At 43.0% G+C, this 12119-nt stretch overlaps 1 protein-coding gene and 1 long non-coding RNA gene across 2 annotated transcripts in view; one reads left to right on the plus strand and one right to left on the minus strand.

Moving 5' to 3' along the window:
- LOC124876940 (adapter molecule crk-like) lies at window positions 1-8374 on the plus strand. Its single transcript, XM_047380002.1, has 3 exons — window positions 1-1245; window positions 2889-3469; window positions 5757-8374. Exons 1-3 carry the CDS (start codon window positions 1026-1028, stop codon window positions 5889-5891), a joined length of 936 nt encoding a protein of 311 aa, XP_047235958.1. The 5' UTR covers window positions 1-1025; the 3' UTR covers window positions 5892-8374.
- Window positions 3478-12119, minus strand: part of LOC124876942 — a 14115-nt gene continuing 5473 nt past the window's right edge. Inside the window, exons 2-3 of the long non-coding RNA XR_007040410.1 lie at window positions 10190-10301; window positions 3478-5502 (exon numbers count right to left, since the gene is read on the minus strand). This is a non-coding gene — a long non-coding RNA (uncharacterized LOC124876942). The remainder of the gene's footprint in view (window positions 5503-10189; window positions 10302-12119) is intronic.

Raw genomic sequence — 12119 nt, forward strand, 5'->3', positions numbered from 1 at the left:
CATGGATATTTGTATCAGTCAAAAACATGCATCGAATTAAATTTGGGTTTGAGTCCAATGTTTCCAAAGTCATTTCACACAAAGAAAAAGGGTGACAAAAATCACCAGGCCGGTAGAGGTGCAGACAGTGGAGTTGGACGGCCCTACCAGGAGGTGTCCCTTATTTATTTATCAAGGAGTTGGGAACCCTATCTGTGTCCCACAACGAAATATTGCCTTGTGTTTTTTTTTTTTCATTCTTTTGTTCTGTGCCCCCATGTGAAAAAAAACTGGCCCCCCTGGTAAATTTGGTCTAGAACCGCCACTGGTTCCATGTTTTCACAAGACATCTTTATTGTTCCAACAATATTATTTTCATGTTTGAACAATATATCATCATGTTAGTAGTATATAAATATGCATATTATAGTAAGATGATATAATATTGCACTAATATGATATTATACTGTCCAAACATGTAAAGGATATTTTTTAAACTATAAAGTTTTCACGTAGTAACTGTCGCTCTTTTTTAGCAGCTCTACGCTTCCTTAGATTTCTGTAACAGATTCTTGTTTTTTATGAATCAGAGCCGTTGTTTGGTTTCTTATCATCCTAGCCTGGAAATGAATGTGAAAATAAAGCATCAATCGGTCCAGTCGGTTTTAATATTTAAGCTGAGTGGATGTGAAGTTCGGAGCAGAACTGCAGATGGATGATCTTGCAGTATTCCCATGTTTTTCAGGGTGCGTGAACGCACCGCTTCCCATTGACCGGGTATCCCTTTCCGGTAGACGAGGACGACTTTTTTCCTCGCTCCGCCATTTCAGTCCCGGAGGCGCTTGTGTCTCGTTAGTTTTGAACAGTTTTGTGTTTCTGGGGTAGAAGGAATCGGTGGTTCTGTTTGGTTCCGCAGCGTTGGAAGTTCTAAAGTCGTGGCTTTGTTGCGTTTGGTTCCCTGAGGCAGTGTCGGGAAACAGAAGTTCTTGTATGAGTTTCGGGAGAAGGGGGGCCTGGCCTGAAGCCTCGGACCGGACTCCGCTGCCATGGCCGGTAATTTCGACGCCGAGGACCGAGCTAGCTGGTACTGGGGCCGCCTGAGCCGCCCGGAAGCGGTCTCTCTGCTACAGGGTCAGAGGCACGGAGTCTTCCTGGTCCGGGACTCGAGCACCATCCCCGGAGACTATGTCCTCTCCGTCTCCGAGAACTCCAAAGTGTCCCACTACATTATCAACAACATGAGCAACAACAGACAGTCTGGCTCAGGTAAGACTCGATTAATTCTCATCCAGGTGGGTTTTTTACAGCAGGGATTTAGTTTTAAGGTGAGGAAACCAGCAGGGAGGAGTCCATTAGAAATGTGTAGATTCTGATGTCACAACTGGGACATGACTGGACAGATTGGTGTTTCAGGAATGTCTCTGATCCATCCCCTTCATGGCTGTTTTAGTCCTGGCTTGGATCTTTTAAATCTCAGACCCGCAGTTTCCAAAATCCGCTCCTTCAGGTTTTGCGGAGGTGCAACTTTCTATAGCAACAGTATATAAAGACCCATTTAATAAATGAGAATATCACTGAAACGTTTATTTAAGTAAAACACATTCGTTAGATTAATTCCACACAGTCTGATGTTTTCAAGCCGTTATTTCTGTTAATTATGATGATTTTCTGCTTCCAGCCAGTAAAAACACCACACTTAAGATTACAATATTACATCAAACCAATAAAAAGCATTTTAATATGACAAATGGGCCTCATTGGACCACAGATTCTAATTTATTAAATATGACTGTATAACAATTTATTTATGTAATAAGGCACATGTACAAAAAACTTTATAGCAGAGGCACATCAAGGGATTGCTGTAAGGTTGGGATTTGAACGTCCAACAGACACAAAGACTTGGCAACGTGAGGCGCCTGCTCCACCACTACGCTACGGGCCGCCTTATATCTGCTTTAATCAAATGGTTGGGGAACGTTCCTTAAAGTCTTCAGCTGACTTCTTAGCCAACTTTAGCCACTGGTTGGTAAAGTTCACTAGAGGTTAACTTTCCGGCAAACTTTAGCAGGTTCCAGTAAGTTGAAGTTCAGGGAACATCATCTGAAGGTCCTAGCTAACCTACCAACAACCTCTAACCAAAGGTTGGGGAATGCTGACTGAAGGTCGGAGCTAACCTTTCCATCAACCAGTTACAGGAGTCCAGGGAACTATTGCTAGGTTTCAACCAACATGAACAACTGAGGCTCCGTGGACAAAGTAGTCATCTTGCAACCAGAAAGTTGAGGGTTCGATTCCTGCTTCTTCCTGCCACACGTTGGCCTGCTGCCGTTCTAAGGGAGGGCAGCATGCCCGATGTTTCCTCCCGATCTATGTATGAATGTGTGACTGGGGGAATGTGGCTCTAAAAGTTTAGTCAATTAACCAAATCTGCTTTGGTTGCAACTCTGGGATCAACCCAGTAGGCATGAGCGTTTATAGTTATCGAGAAAAATTTCGTATCATGATGAGAACTTAGATATACCGTAATGACTTAAATTCAAACTAATGATGTCTGAAAAAAACTGGCTGTATTGTCTGGATTGTTATTTTTTCTCCACTGCTCCATGAGAGCTTCAATAAATAGCATTAAATTCAAAACCATGTTTAATTGCAGCTACTGTGTGCAATTTAGTGATGAGAATCACACTGAAGTCCTGAGAAACCCGTTTCAGAACGGGTGTTTTTTAAGAGCAGTGACTGAAGTCACGGCCATACAGTTACCAGAAACCACTGAAAAGATTTAAGATTTAAATACCTTTTCTTAACTTTTATTGTTCACAATGCATATTATTCCTGGTTTATATTAATGTTTTTGCAGAAGATCCAGATTATACATTGATGGAAGGTGTCCCTTTTCTGTCTCTCAGGTTTGGCGGCTCCTCGGTTTCAGATCGGGGATCAGGAGTTTGAGGCATTGCCAGCTTTGTTAGAGTTCTACAAGATCCACTATCTGGACACCACCACGCTCATCGAGCCCGTTGGTAAGGCCAGGAACACCGGGTCCGTTGGCTCCCCCTCTCCTGGCGCCCCCCAACAGCCGAAGGAGGCAGAGTTTGTCCGGGCGCTCTTTGACTTCCCTGGGAATGATGAGGAAGACCTGCCCTTTCGAGCAGGAGACCTCCTACGTGTGCTAGAGAAGCCTGAGGAGCAATGGTGGAGCGCAGCCAACCAGGAGGGCCGAATTGGGATGATCCCAGTTCCCTATGTGGAAAAGTACCGGCCCGCCTCACCCACCGCAGCCAATTCAAGTCCCCCTGTCGTTGGAGGGGTAGGGGCCATCCCAGATGGGACAGGGACCACACAGGGTAACCCTCCAGGGGACCCCGGTCAGTACGCTCAACCTGTGGTAAACACTCAGCTCCCCAACCTGCAGCATGGGCCGGTGTACGCACGAGCCATTCAGAAGAGGGTGCCCAACGCCTATGACAAGACGGCGCTGGCGCTGGAGGTAGGAACTCTCCTCCTGGCCTGATGTTCTCTGAGAGCTGCCTCAACTTTCCTTGTTCAAGGCAGCGTAGATTGTCCTGATGGGTCTAATGTCCTTCACTCATGCATGACAGCAGACACAGTCTCTCTTTACCAGCTTTGCACACAAGTCCATTCACAGAGACGGTTCTGTACAGAGGTTCCCTCAGAGCCTTTACAATGCTCTGACATTATGAGCACACTGTAGGCCATTGGTTCATGTGTCAGTGGTAGATTGTTTATTACTGAATGGGTTTAGTGAAACAGAGGCGACTGTTGCCCTGAAATAAAACCCAGACCAACTTAAATGTGGCAGTTATCTCCATAACCGCACCATATAGACGTCACTAAGGTTACCTCCATAGAGTTTAAGGTTTAATATTAATCCTTGTTTGTACGATAGCTGTATAATATAAAAACACTGAGAGAGTCCAGAAAAGGTCATTTACGATGAGTCCTGCTTGATCTAAAGAGCACAAATAATAAAGTCATTACAGTTATTCCACAGTTTCACAGATCTGAGTTTCTGTTTCCATCTCTGATTTATTTCTGTGCTGTGATCTGCTGATCCAGATTTTAGCTGATTCTGGTTGGCATGCAGAATATTTTTTTGAGTGAACTGAAAGTACACAGATTTCCAGTTAAATAAAACTAACTGGTAAAACTAAATAAAACTACAATTTTTATTCAAATCAGCCTAAAGCTACAGATTCCTCTGCATCAGTGGAAATCTGCTGGACACAGTAAAATCCTCCAGGTTATGGAGCAGAGGTGTCTCTAAATTAAACCCTTATAAATCCGCGTATATCCTTTATATAACAATTATAGCTCCTGTTTTAATTTCCTACCTTTAAAAAGCTAAACTTTATAACGAGATATTTCATTTGTTTCTGCAAGGAACAGCCATGTGCGACCTCATGTTAAAGATCTAGCTCGTTCCCCTCAAACACACAGCCCACGATGGCTGAGTCGCCAGAAAGCTTCTGGAGATGACAGCTGTCCTTGTTGTAGGTGAAGTCCACGATGTAAAGGGTGAAAAGAAATGGTGACAGGACAGTGCCCTGCAGGGCCACAGTGCTGCAGACTACCGCCTCTGACTCACAGCTGCCAGCCTCACGTACTGTGGCAGGTCAGTGAGGTAATCAATGGTCCAGGCAGCACGGTATCCATCAACGTCCTCCAGCTTTCCCAGAAGCAGCGCCAATCTGATGGTGTTGAAAGCGGTCTCTAGGTGGGTGAGCGCCAGCTGCAGCACGTAGATGACAGCGTCCTCTACTCTGATGTTTGGCCTGTAGGCAAACCGCAGCGGGTCCAAGGTGGGGCTCACCACAGTGCAGAGGTGGGTGAGGGTGAGCATCTCCAGGATCTTCATCAGGTGGGAGGTCAATGCTACTGGTCTGTAGTGGGCCGGTTCTTTGGCATGCATTGTTTTAGGAACCAGAACCATACAGGAGGTCTTCCACAGGACAGGGACCTTCTCCAGACTGAGGCTCAGGTTGTACATGTGGCTGAGGACCTCACAGAGCTGGTCTGCACAGGTCTTCAGCAGCCTGGGACTGATGCCGTCTGGTCCTGCAGCTTTCCTCTGCTTCAGCCGCCTCCGCTCTTTCCTGACCTGGTCTGATGTGAGGGAGAGGGGGCAGTGCGGGGGAACGGGGGGATTCAGGTTTAACTGGGCCTCTGGTTCCCAAACTTAATACCATGATCAGAATCTCATGGAAATAAAAAAAAACCAAACTAGGCTGATAAGATGGAAACCAGTTGAGCCCCAAATTATTTACTTATTGGAGACTATTTATGTTTTTGCTCTACATTCATTTTACACACCACCTTTCCATAAAAAGCTGGAAGTCTGTTGATTATCTCAAATTATTATTTTCTTTACAACTTTGTTGCAGTAGGACGAGCCTTCCTGTTATCTGCTGTTTTCCACATGCCTCAGTTGAAAATATAGACACGACTCCTATTGGACGGCTTCCCACACGTCTCTGCTTCTCTTCTGACACTGAAAACAAACTGGAATAAAATTTGAATTTAAGACTTAATGATTGATAACAGCAGCAACACTTTCTGCTACATAAAAGCAGTTGTTTTGCATATTGTCTGTAAAACTGTGTTGTGTTGCAGGCTCGGTCTGATCTCTGCAGGTCGCATAGAGACAGAGTCACACGTGGACGTTGTATCTATGGTTTCTGCTTGTGTCTCCCTGCCACTGCAGAGGCCAGTATTCCCACAGTCTGACACACATGCTTGGCTTTTGTCACCAACAGGTGGGGGACATGGTAAAAGTGACCAAGATCAACGTGAACGGCCAGTGGGAGGGCGAGTGCAAGGGGAAACAAGGCCACTTCCCCTTCACTCACGTCCGACTGCTGGAGCAGCAGCATCCTGATGACGAGAGCTGAGGAGAACCGAGCCGGCGCCTCCAGTCTTTCCCAACCGTTCTGTCACGCTCAGGAGGAAAGGAGGAAGCTCGCCGAATCCGAGCCCACACGCTGATCTGGATCTGGATCTGCTGGGTCTGCCAGCATGAGACGTGTTGGATGGACCTCCTGTTGTCATTTTAATGGACAGAGTTTACACTGAGGTCAGGCTGGTGTTGGTGGGTCAGTTTTAGCCTCATTCCCATTTAACCAGTTATAGCTGCTGGTGTGTTGAAAACCAGTTTCAGACAAATGAAAAGAAATCTTTGTTTTATTGGATTGATGGTGGGTTTAATATTTATTACCATGATGCAAATAATTCCCAGTTTTCCTGATCGCTTACTGAACAGAACATCGTCCTGTCGCTTCAAAGTAGTTCATATAATCTTTTTTTAAGGGCAGTATTTGTAAAGCACAAAAATGATTAATATTATCTGTGGTGTTTTTGTAATCTGATTTTTCTGCACAGAAGCTTCCAGAAGTCAGGTTTCAGAAACTGGTTGAATTTTAAACCCATTTAAACCAGTGCCACACACAGGAGGAGGTGTGGTCTTCAGTCTTCTATGGCTGCCATGTTGGAACGTTCCTTTACTGTAAGAAATGTTTTAGTCTTGTTTTGCAAAATTGTTTCAGTTTTCTGACCATGGACAGAAGGGGGAAAAAAGTCTTAAATGTTTTGACCGAATTAATTTGCATTTAATAAAAAGGGTTAAAGCTCAGGGCATTAGGTTGTATAACCTGGAGCAGTTAACAAGTTAGTTCTGGAGTCATTTCCAGGACTTCATAAAAAAATGAATTAACCTTCATCAACAAAAGGGCTGGATTGTCCTCGGAGACCAAGACCCGAGTTTGCATTGTTTAATGTTCACGTCCAGATCCGTATCCTTCATTTCTGCATATTTTCCTTCCAAGCAGCCAGAAGTTCTTGCAACCTTCTAAGTTGGTCCTGATCCACAGTTCCCCTGGCTTTCTGAAGGTTGTTTGGCTGCTTTTCCTCTACCCATCATTGATGTCATTTCCTGCACTGTATGTGAACAAGTTAGAGAGGATGAGCTGAGGACGACAACAACCAGTTCCAGGTACAAACATTTTTAAAAGAAAGGCGTTAACTGGATCACATCCTCTCTGACCTTCAGAAAGCCTAGAGAACCTTGGATCAAGACCACTTTAAAAGATTTTAAGAAAACAAGGACATAACTCAAAACTTTAGAGTTGATGTTTGCAGTTTGTATTTTTGTGCTTTTACTATGCCACCTGGGACATATTTCCCAAAGAACCTTCTGTCCAGCCTGGCCATCAGTTCTGTTGGTTTTCCCTGTGGGGTTCCAAACCAGGCCATCTATGTAAATCACGTCAGTAGACACTGAGCGACTCCTTGTTCCTCTGCAGAGTGAGGAAAAGAGAGGTTCAGGTCTTGAAAATAAAAGCTGTGACTGATTATTTTGTCACAGCGATCACACTCTATTACTGCTGTGGAGTCACTCTGAACCTTTTGGAAAGTTCTAGCTACCACAGACTTGAAATGACTTCTGTCTGTTCTCATTTTGGAGTGATAGGAAAAGAGAAAGCGCCCCTGTCAGGATCAGCTGGTGTTCTGCAGCCTTAATCTGTGATTATTCTACAGCGGTTACACTTTAAAATTAACTTAAAAACACTTCTAAGTCTGTTTCTTACTTAAATTATTGTTAATTGTGAAAGCATTTACTGTCTGCGAGTAGAGAGCATGGCTGCCATGTTGGAACGTTCCTTTAGTGTAAGAAATATTTTCGTCTATGTCTTGTTTTCAACATTTTTCTGTTCTTTTTGACGATGGAAAGATGGAAAAAGGTTTAAGGTTGACTAAATGAAATCACATTTAACACAAGGGGTTGAAGGTCAGGCATTAGGGTTTCTACTCCGGTACTGGTTCCTGTAGTGGAAACACACCTTCAGAGCGAGTTAAAACTGATCCATGACCCCTGGTATGTAATAAATAGGCCCAACACCACAGTAAGAGAAAAATCTCAATATCATGATGCTCGTGCCACCATGCCTTAGTGTGCTGTGGCTTGAATTCAGTGTTTGGAGGTCATCCAGATCCAGCTTGGTTTGGACCTTCTTGCTGACAGCTTGGCTTCACATGGTTACCATCCTCTCACGTTACTGTAGACCTTCTCTGATGACCATCCTGGAGCTGATCAGTGGCTGAGTTTTCTTCCATCCTCTTGAATGATAGTTTTTGGTTTTCTTCAGATCTTTCTGGTTCTGGTCTCCCTTTCAAAGCATCTGAGATCATTTCAGCTGAACAGCCTCACTTTCTGCTCTTCTTTACAAGTTTTCTCCTCTTCAATCAACTTTTTCATCAAAGTACGCTGTTCCTCTGAATGTCTGGACCGACCCATTTTACTCAGAGAGGAGCTCTCTATAACCTGCAGGTAGAACATCTGCTGACTTCCTCCCTAAATAAAGGCACCTGTTGTACAGAAGGAAAGACCTCACTGACTGAACTTCATATTAATGTAATTTTAAACACTTCCCCAATTAATGATTCAGTTACACATAATTAGCTGCACAGATGTTATGACTGTTGGTTCTGTTGGTTTTCTATTTCTCTACTACACCGACTGGTGAATTATTTAACATGCAGGAAAAATATGTTTACTAAAACCAGTGACTGATCTTGTTGGTGGTAGTTGGACCGCTGTCATTCTGAACACAGCTGTAATCAGGAAGACGTTTCTGTGTGTCTTGGTTCCGCTGGTCCCTCTGCAGCCTCAGACTGAGCTCAGCTCAGAAAGGATGGGACCTCCTCCATGTTCAGTTGGTAGATGAGGGTAGAAACTGACTGAAGTGGCGCTCATAGTTATGAACTGAATCAAAATTGTTGGATTGTTTTAGGAAGCGCTAGTTTATAACAGTGGGTTTTTGAGCCGTATTGAAGTCCAAACTGCACAAACACAGCACTGCTGGTCCTGCAGTACTGACGTAGCCCCACCCATGACTCCTTACCCACAGGAGGGGAGTAATCTATCACGCTCAGGAGACAAAACCGCTTCTCCTGCAGGATGGGGATGAGCTCACAGTGAGATTTTCCTATTCTCTGAAAGAGATTTATGGTAAAAACAATTTTTGTTTGATTTTCTTTAACTTTTGGGTCCCAATAACTTTTGGGCTTTCTATAAAATACAGAAAGAAATGCAGAAAACACTTAACATGCTGCTGCTGTTGAAACGGTCCCTGTTGACATCAAGATTTTCTTTACACGAATAAAACATTCACCACAAACTAACATTTGTCTTCAAACTATTACAAAACTTGAACTAACTGATTTTTCTTTATGTAGATTTGTCCTATTGATGTTAAATAATATAATTATATTAGTAAACCCTAATAATCAATACAAACTGCTCCTTTTAAAGTTGGAATTTGGATCTTTTCTTTGGGTTAAAATCATATGACGAACGTTTCTTTCTTGAACCAGGAGAACAAATAATTGTATGACTTGAAAAGCTTTTGTAACTAAACTCCACGTTTTACTGGGGAAAAGACAGAGATCTCTTGTGTTTGTAGTACTTGTTAGTTGTACTTCTTGCTCTCCCGCCTCAGAAACACTCGCCTGGTTGCTGTGACGCCAGATTAACTGGATTCATCTGTGCTGCAAATGCAACCAGAAACATTCTTTGGGATTCTTTGTCTGCTTTAAAAATATCCCCAGAAGACTTTTCTGACCTCTCAGCTTTAAATGAACAACTTAAACCCGTTTTTATTGCATTTTAGGAAAAAATAAAACATTTTAACACTATGGATGAATTTCCTTCCCCCTGTCTGAGTTTACATGTTTGTTTCTTTTGTTATTAAGTCTGTTAAGAGAAAAATGTAAGGAAGCTATTTTTCTACACTACAACAATGCCATGTTTTATTACAATGAAATGCTCATTAAGGACTTTGAGCCACAGGCAGTCTGTACAACACTGCATATACTGAATTAATGAATAAATATATGCATTATTTCTGACTCCCCATGGTCCAATCATCTGTCTGTTCTTCTGTTGAGCTCATATGGTTCTATACAGTGTTCCTACACAGTCTGGAATGGGAGTCTGGAATTTAGGTTTAGTATTTTTTACGTCCAGATCAGGAAAAAGAAAATAACTCTTTCCTTCTGTTTGCTCTCTATTTGTCTTTCCTTTCTCGTGTCCTTCCATCTTTTCATGTGCACTTTCCTTTATTGTGCTCTACCTTTCTTCCTTGTGTCCTTTCCTGTATACTTGTATCCTACCTCCCATCTCTGTCATGTCTACCTGTCTTCCTGCCTCCATTCCTCTCTTCTGTCCTTTTGTCGTGCTTTCCATGTGTCCTTCCATCTGTTACTTCCTCACATTCTTTCCTTCGTCTTTTTCTTTGCTTGACAACCTTAATCAAACACAAGAAGAAGATAATTTTAATAGTTTAAATACATTTAGGAAAATATCCCTGTTTTTTTTTTCTCTGGGTTTGATGCATAAAACTCAATTCAGAAATACTTTATTAATCCCAAAGAAAAATTAAATGTTGTAATTCATATTATCCACGTTTCGTGAAAGGTTTCTTGTAGATACTGATGGATGTGGGCAGGAAGGATCTGGAGAAGCTTCTGATTGAAGACACTTTGTTGTTGAATCACAGTCTGATGCAGATGATCAGGGTTGTCTGTAATGTTTGTCATTTTATGAATAATCCTTCTTTTCAGAAACATTTCCAGGGATTCTAGAGGAGTCCCTAACAGAACAGAACCAGCTTTCTTTATCAGCTTAGTTTGTTGAGCTTCTTTAAGTTCCTGGCTCTGATGCTGCTACCCCAATAGATGATGGCAGAAGAGATTGCTCTTGCCACAACAGACTTGTAGAACATCTGCAGCATCTTGCTGCTAACGCTGAAGGACCAGGCTTCCCTTCTTGTAGACAGCTTCCCTGTTACATCTCCAGTCCAGGTGAACACTGAGGTATCTATACTCATCTACCACCTCCACATCTTCTCCCATGATGAAAATAGTGTTTGAACTATTCTTGTTTCTACTGAAATCTACAATCTCCTTTGTTCACATTCAAGATTAGATTATTGTTTTCACACCATGCCACAAAGCGGTCCACCAGCTCCCTGTCCTCAGCCTCTTGTCCATCTCTGTTCCACACGATGACTGCAGAATCAGCCGTGTATTTCTGCAGATGACAGAACTTTGTCTTGTGCTGAAGGTCTGACTTTTAGAGACAGATGGAATGGGGAAACAAGGGAGGCATCAGCATCTCCTGACTGGATTGAAGACAAACAAAAGCAGAAGGATCCATGGCCAAGGTAGAAAATAAAACTTTTGTGGTCTGACAGGAGAGCCAAAGAAGAGTGGGATGTCTGTTTGGCTGGGGGTAGGAGAGGAGGATGCTGGACTTGTTCCTGAACTGAACCAATTGAAGAATGTGTTCATGTTGACTGTCTCTCTCCAGACCTGTATTAGTCTGATCCTCCCCTGCTTGAAGCCTGCTTGACCACACATCCCTGATATTGTGTTGCTGAAGGTTGCTTTCCAGCTTGTACACCTCCTTGCTGTCTTTTATCTTGACTTTAAGTTGCTTAAATATACTCAATAATTCCCTGTCTCCCTCTCTGAACGCTCTTTTTTCTTTTTTTTTCTTGTTAAGCAGGTCCTTCAGGTCACTGGTGATCCATGGTTTGTTATTGGGGAGCCACCTCACCGTTCTGGTGGGGATGGTGTTATCCACAAAGAAGTTTATATAGTTGGTTACACACTCAGTCATGGCATTGATGTCCTCTCCTTGTGGTTGGCACAATGTATTCCAGTCTGTAGCCTCAAAGCAGCTGACAAACTGAATCATTTGAAGTGTAGCAGAGAGTAGGGCGTGATTAAAATCTCCTGATATCGCCACAAACGCATTGGGGTGTTGTCTGTCCTTTAGCAACAACATGGCTGATAGCATCACATTCAGTGCCAGCAAGAGCTGATGGTGGAATATATGTGGTTGCCAAAAAATACTGGTGAACTCTCTAAATAATATGGATGACAACTTGCTGCTAAAGGTTCAATATCTGGACTGCAAAGACAATATTTCACAATATGTCCCGAATTACACCATCTATTTTTCACAAGCACTGTTAATCTACCTCCTTTGCTTTAGCTGCTCCTCTTTAAATCTCTGTCTGCTTCTATGGTCAGAAAGCTGGGGAGAGAGACTGGAGTCA

This window comes from Girardinichthys multiradiatus, chromosome 11 (genome assembly GCF_021462225.1).
Source record: "Girardinichthys multiradiatus isolate DD_20200921_A chromosome 11, DD_fGirMul_XY1, whole genome shotgun sequence".
Taxonomy (NCBI): Eukaryota; Metazoa; Chordata; class Actinopteri; order Cyprinodontiformes; family Goodeidae; genus Girardinichthys; species Girardinichthys multiradiatus.

Coding starts and splice junctions, on each gene's coding strand:
- LOC124876940 (XM_047380002.1), top strand. CDS start 1,026: ATGGCCGGTAATTTCGACGCCGAGGACCGAGCTAGCTGGTACTGGGGC. Junction 1,246..2,888: donor CAACAGACAGTCTGGCTCAG/GTAAGACTCGAT, acceptor TCTGTCTCTCAG/GTTTGGCGGCTCCTCGGTTT. Junction 3,470..5,756: donor AGACGGCGCTGGCGCTGGAG/GTAGGAACTCTC, acceptor TGTCACCAACAG/GTGGGGGACATGGTAAAAGT.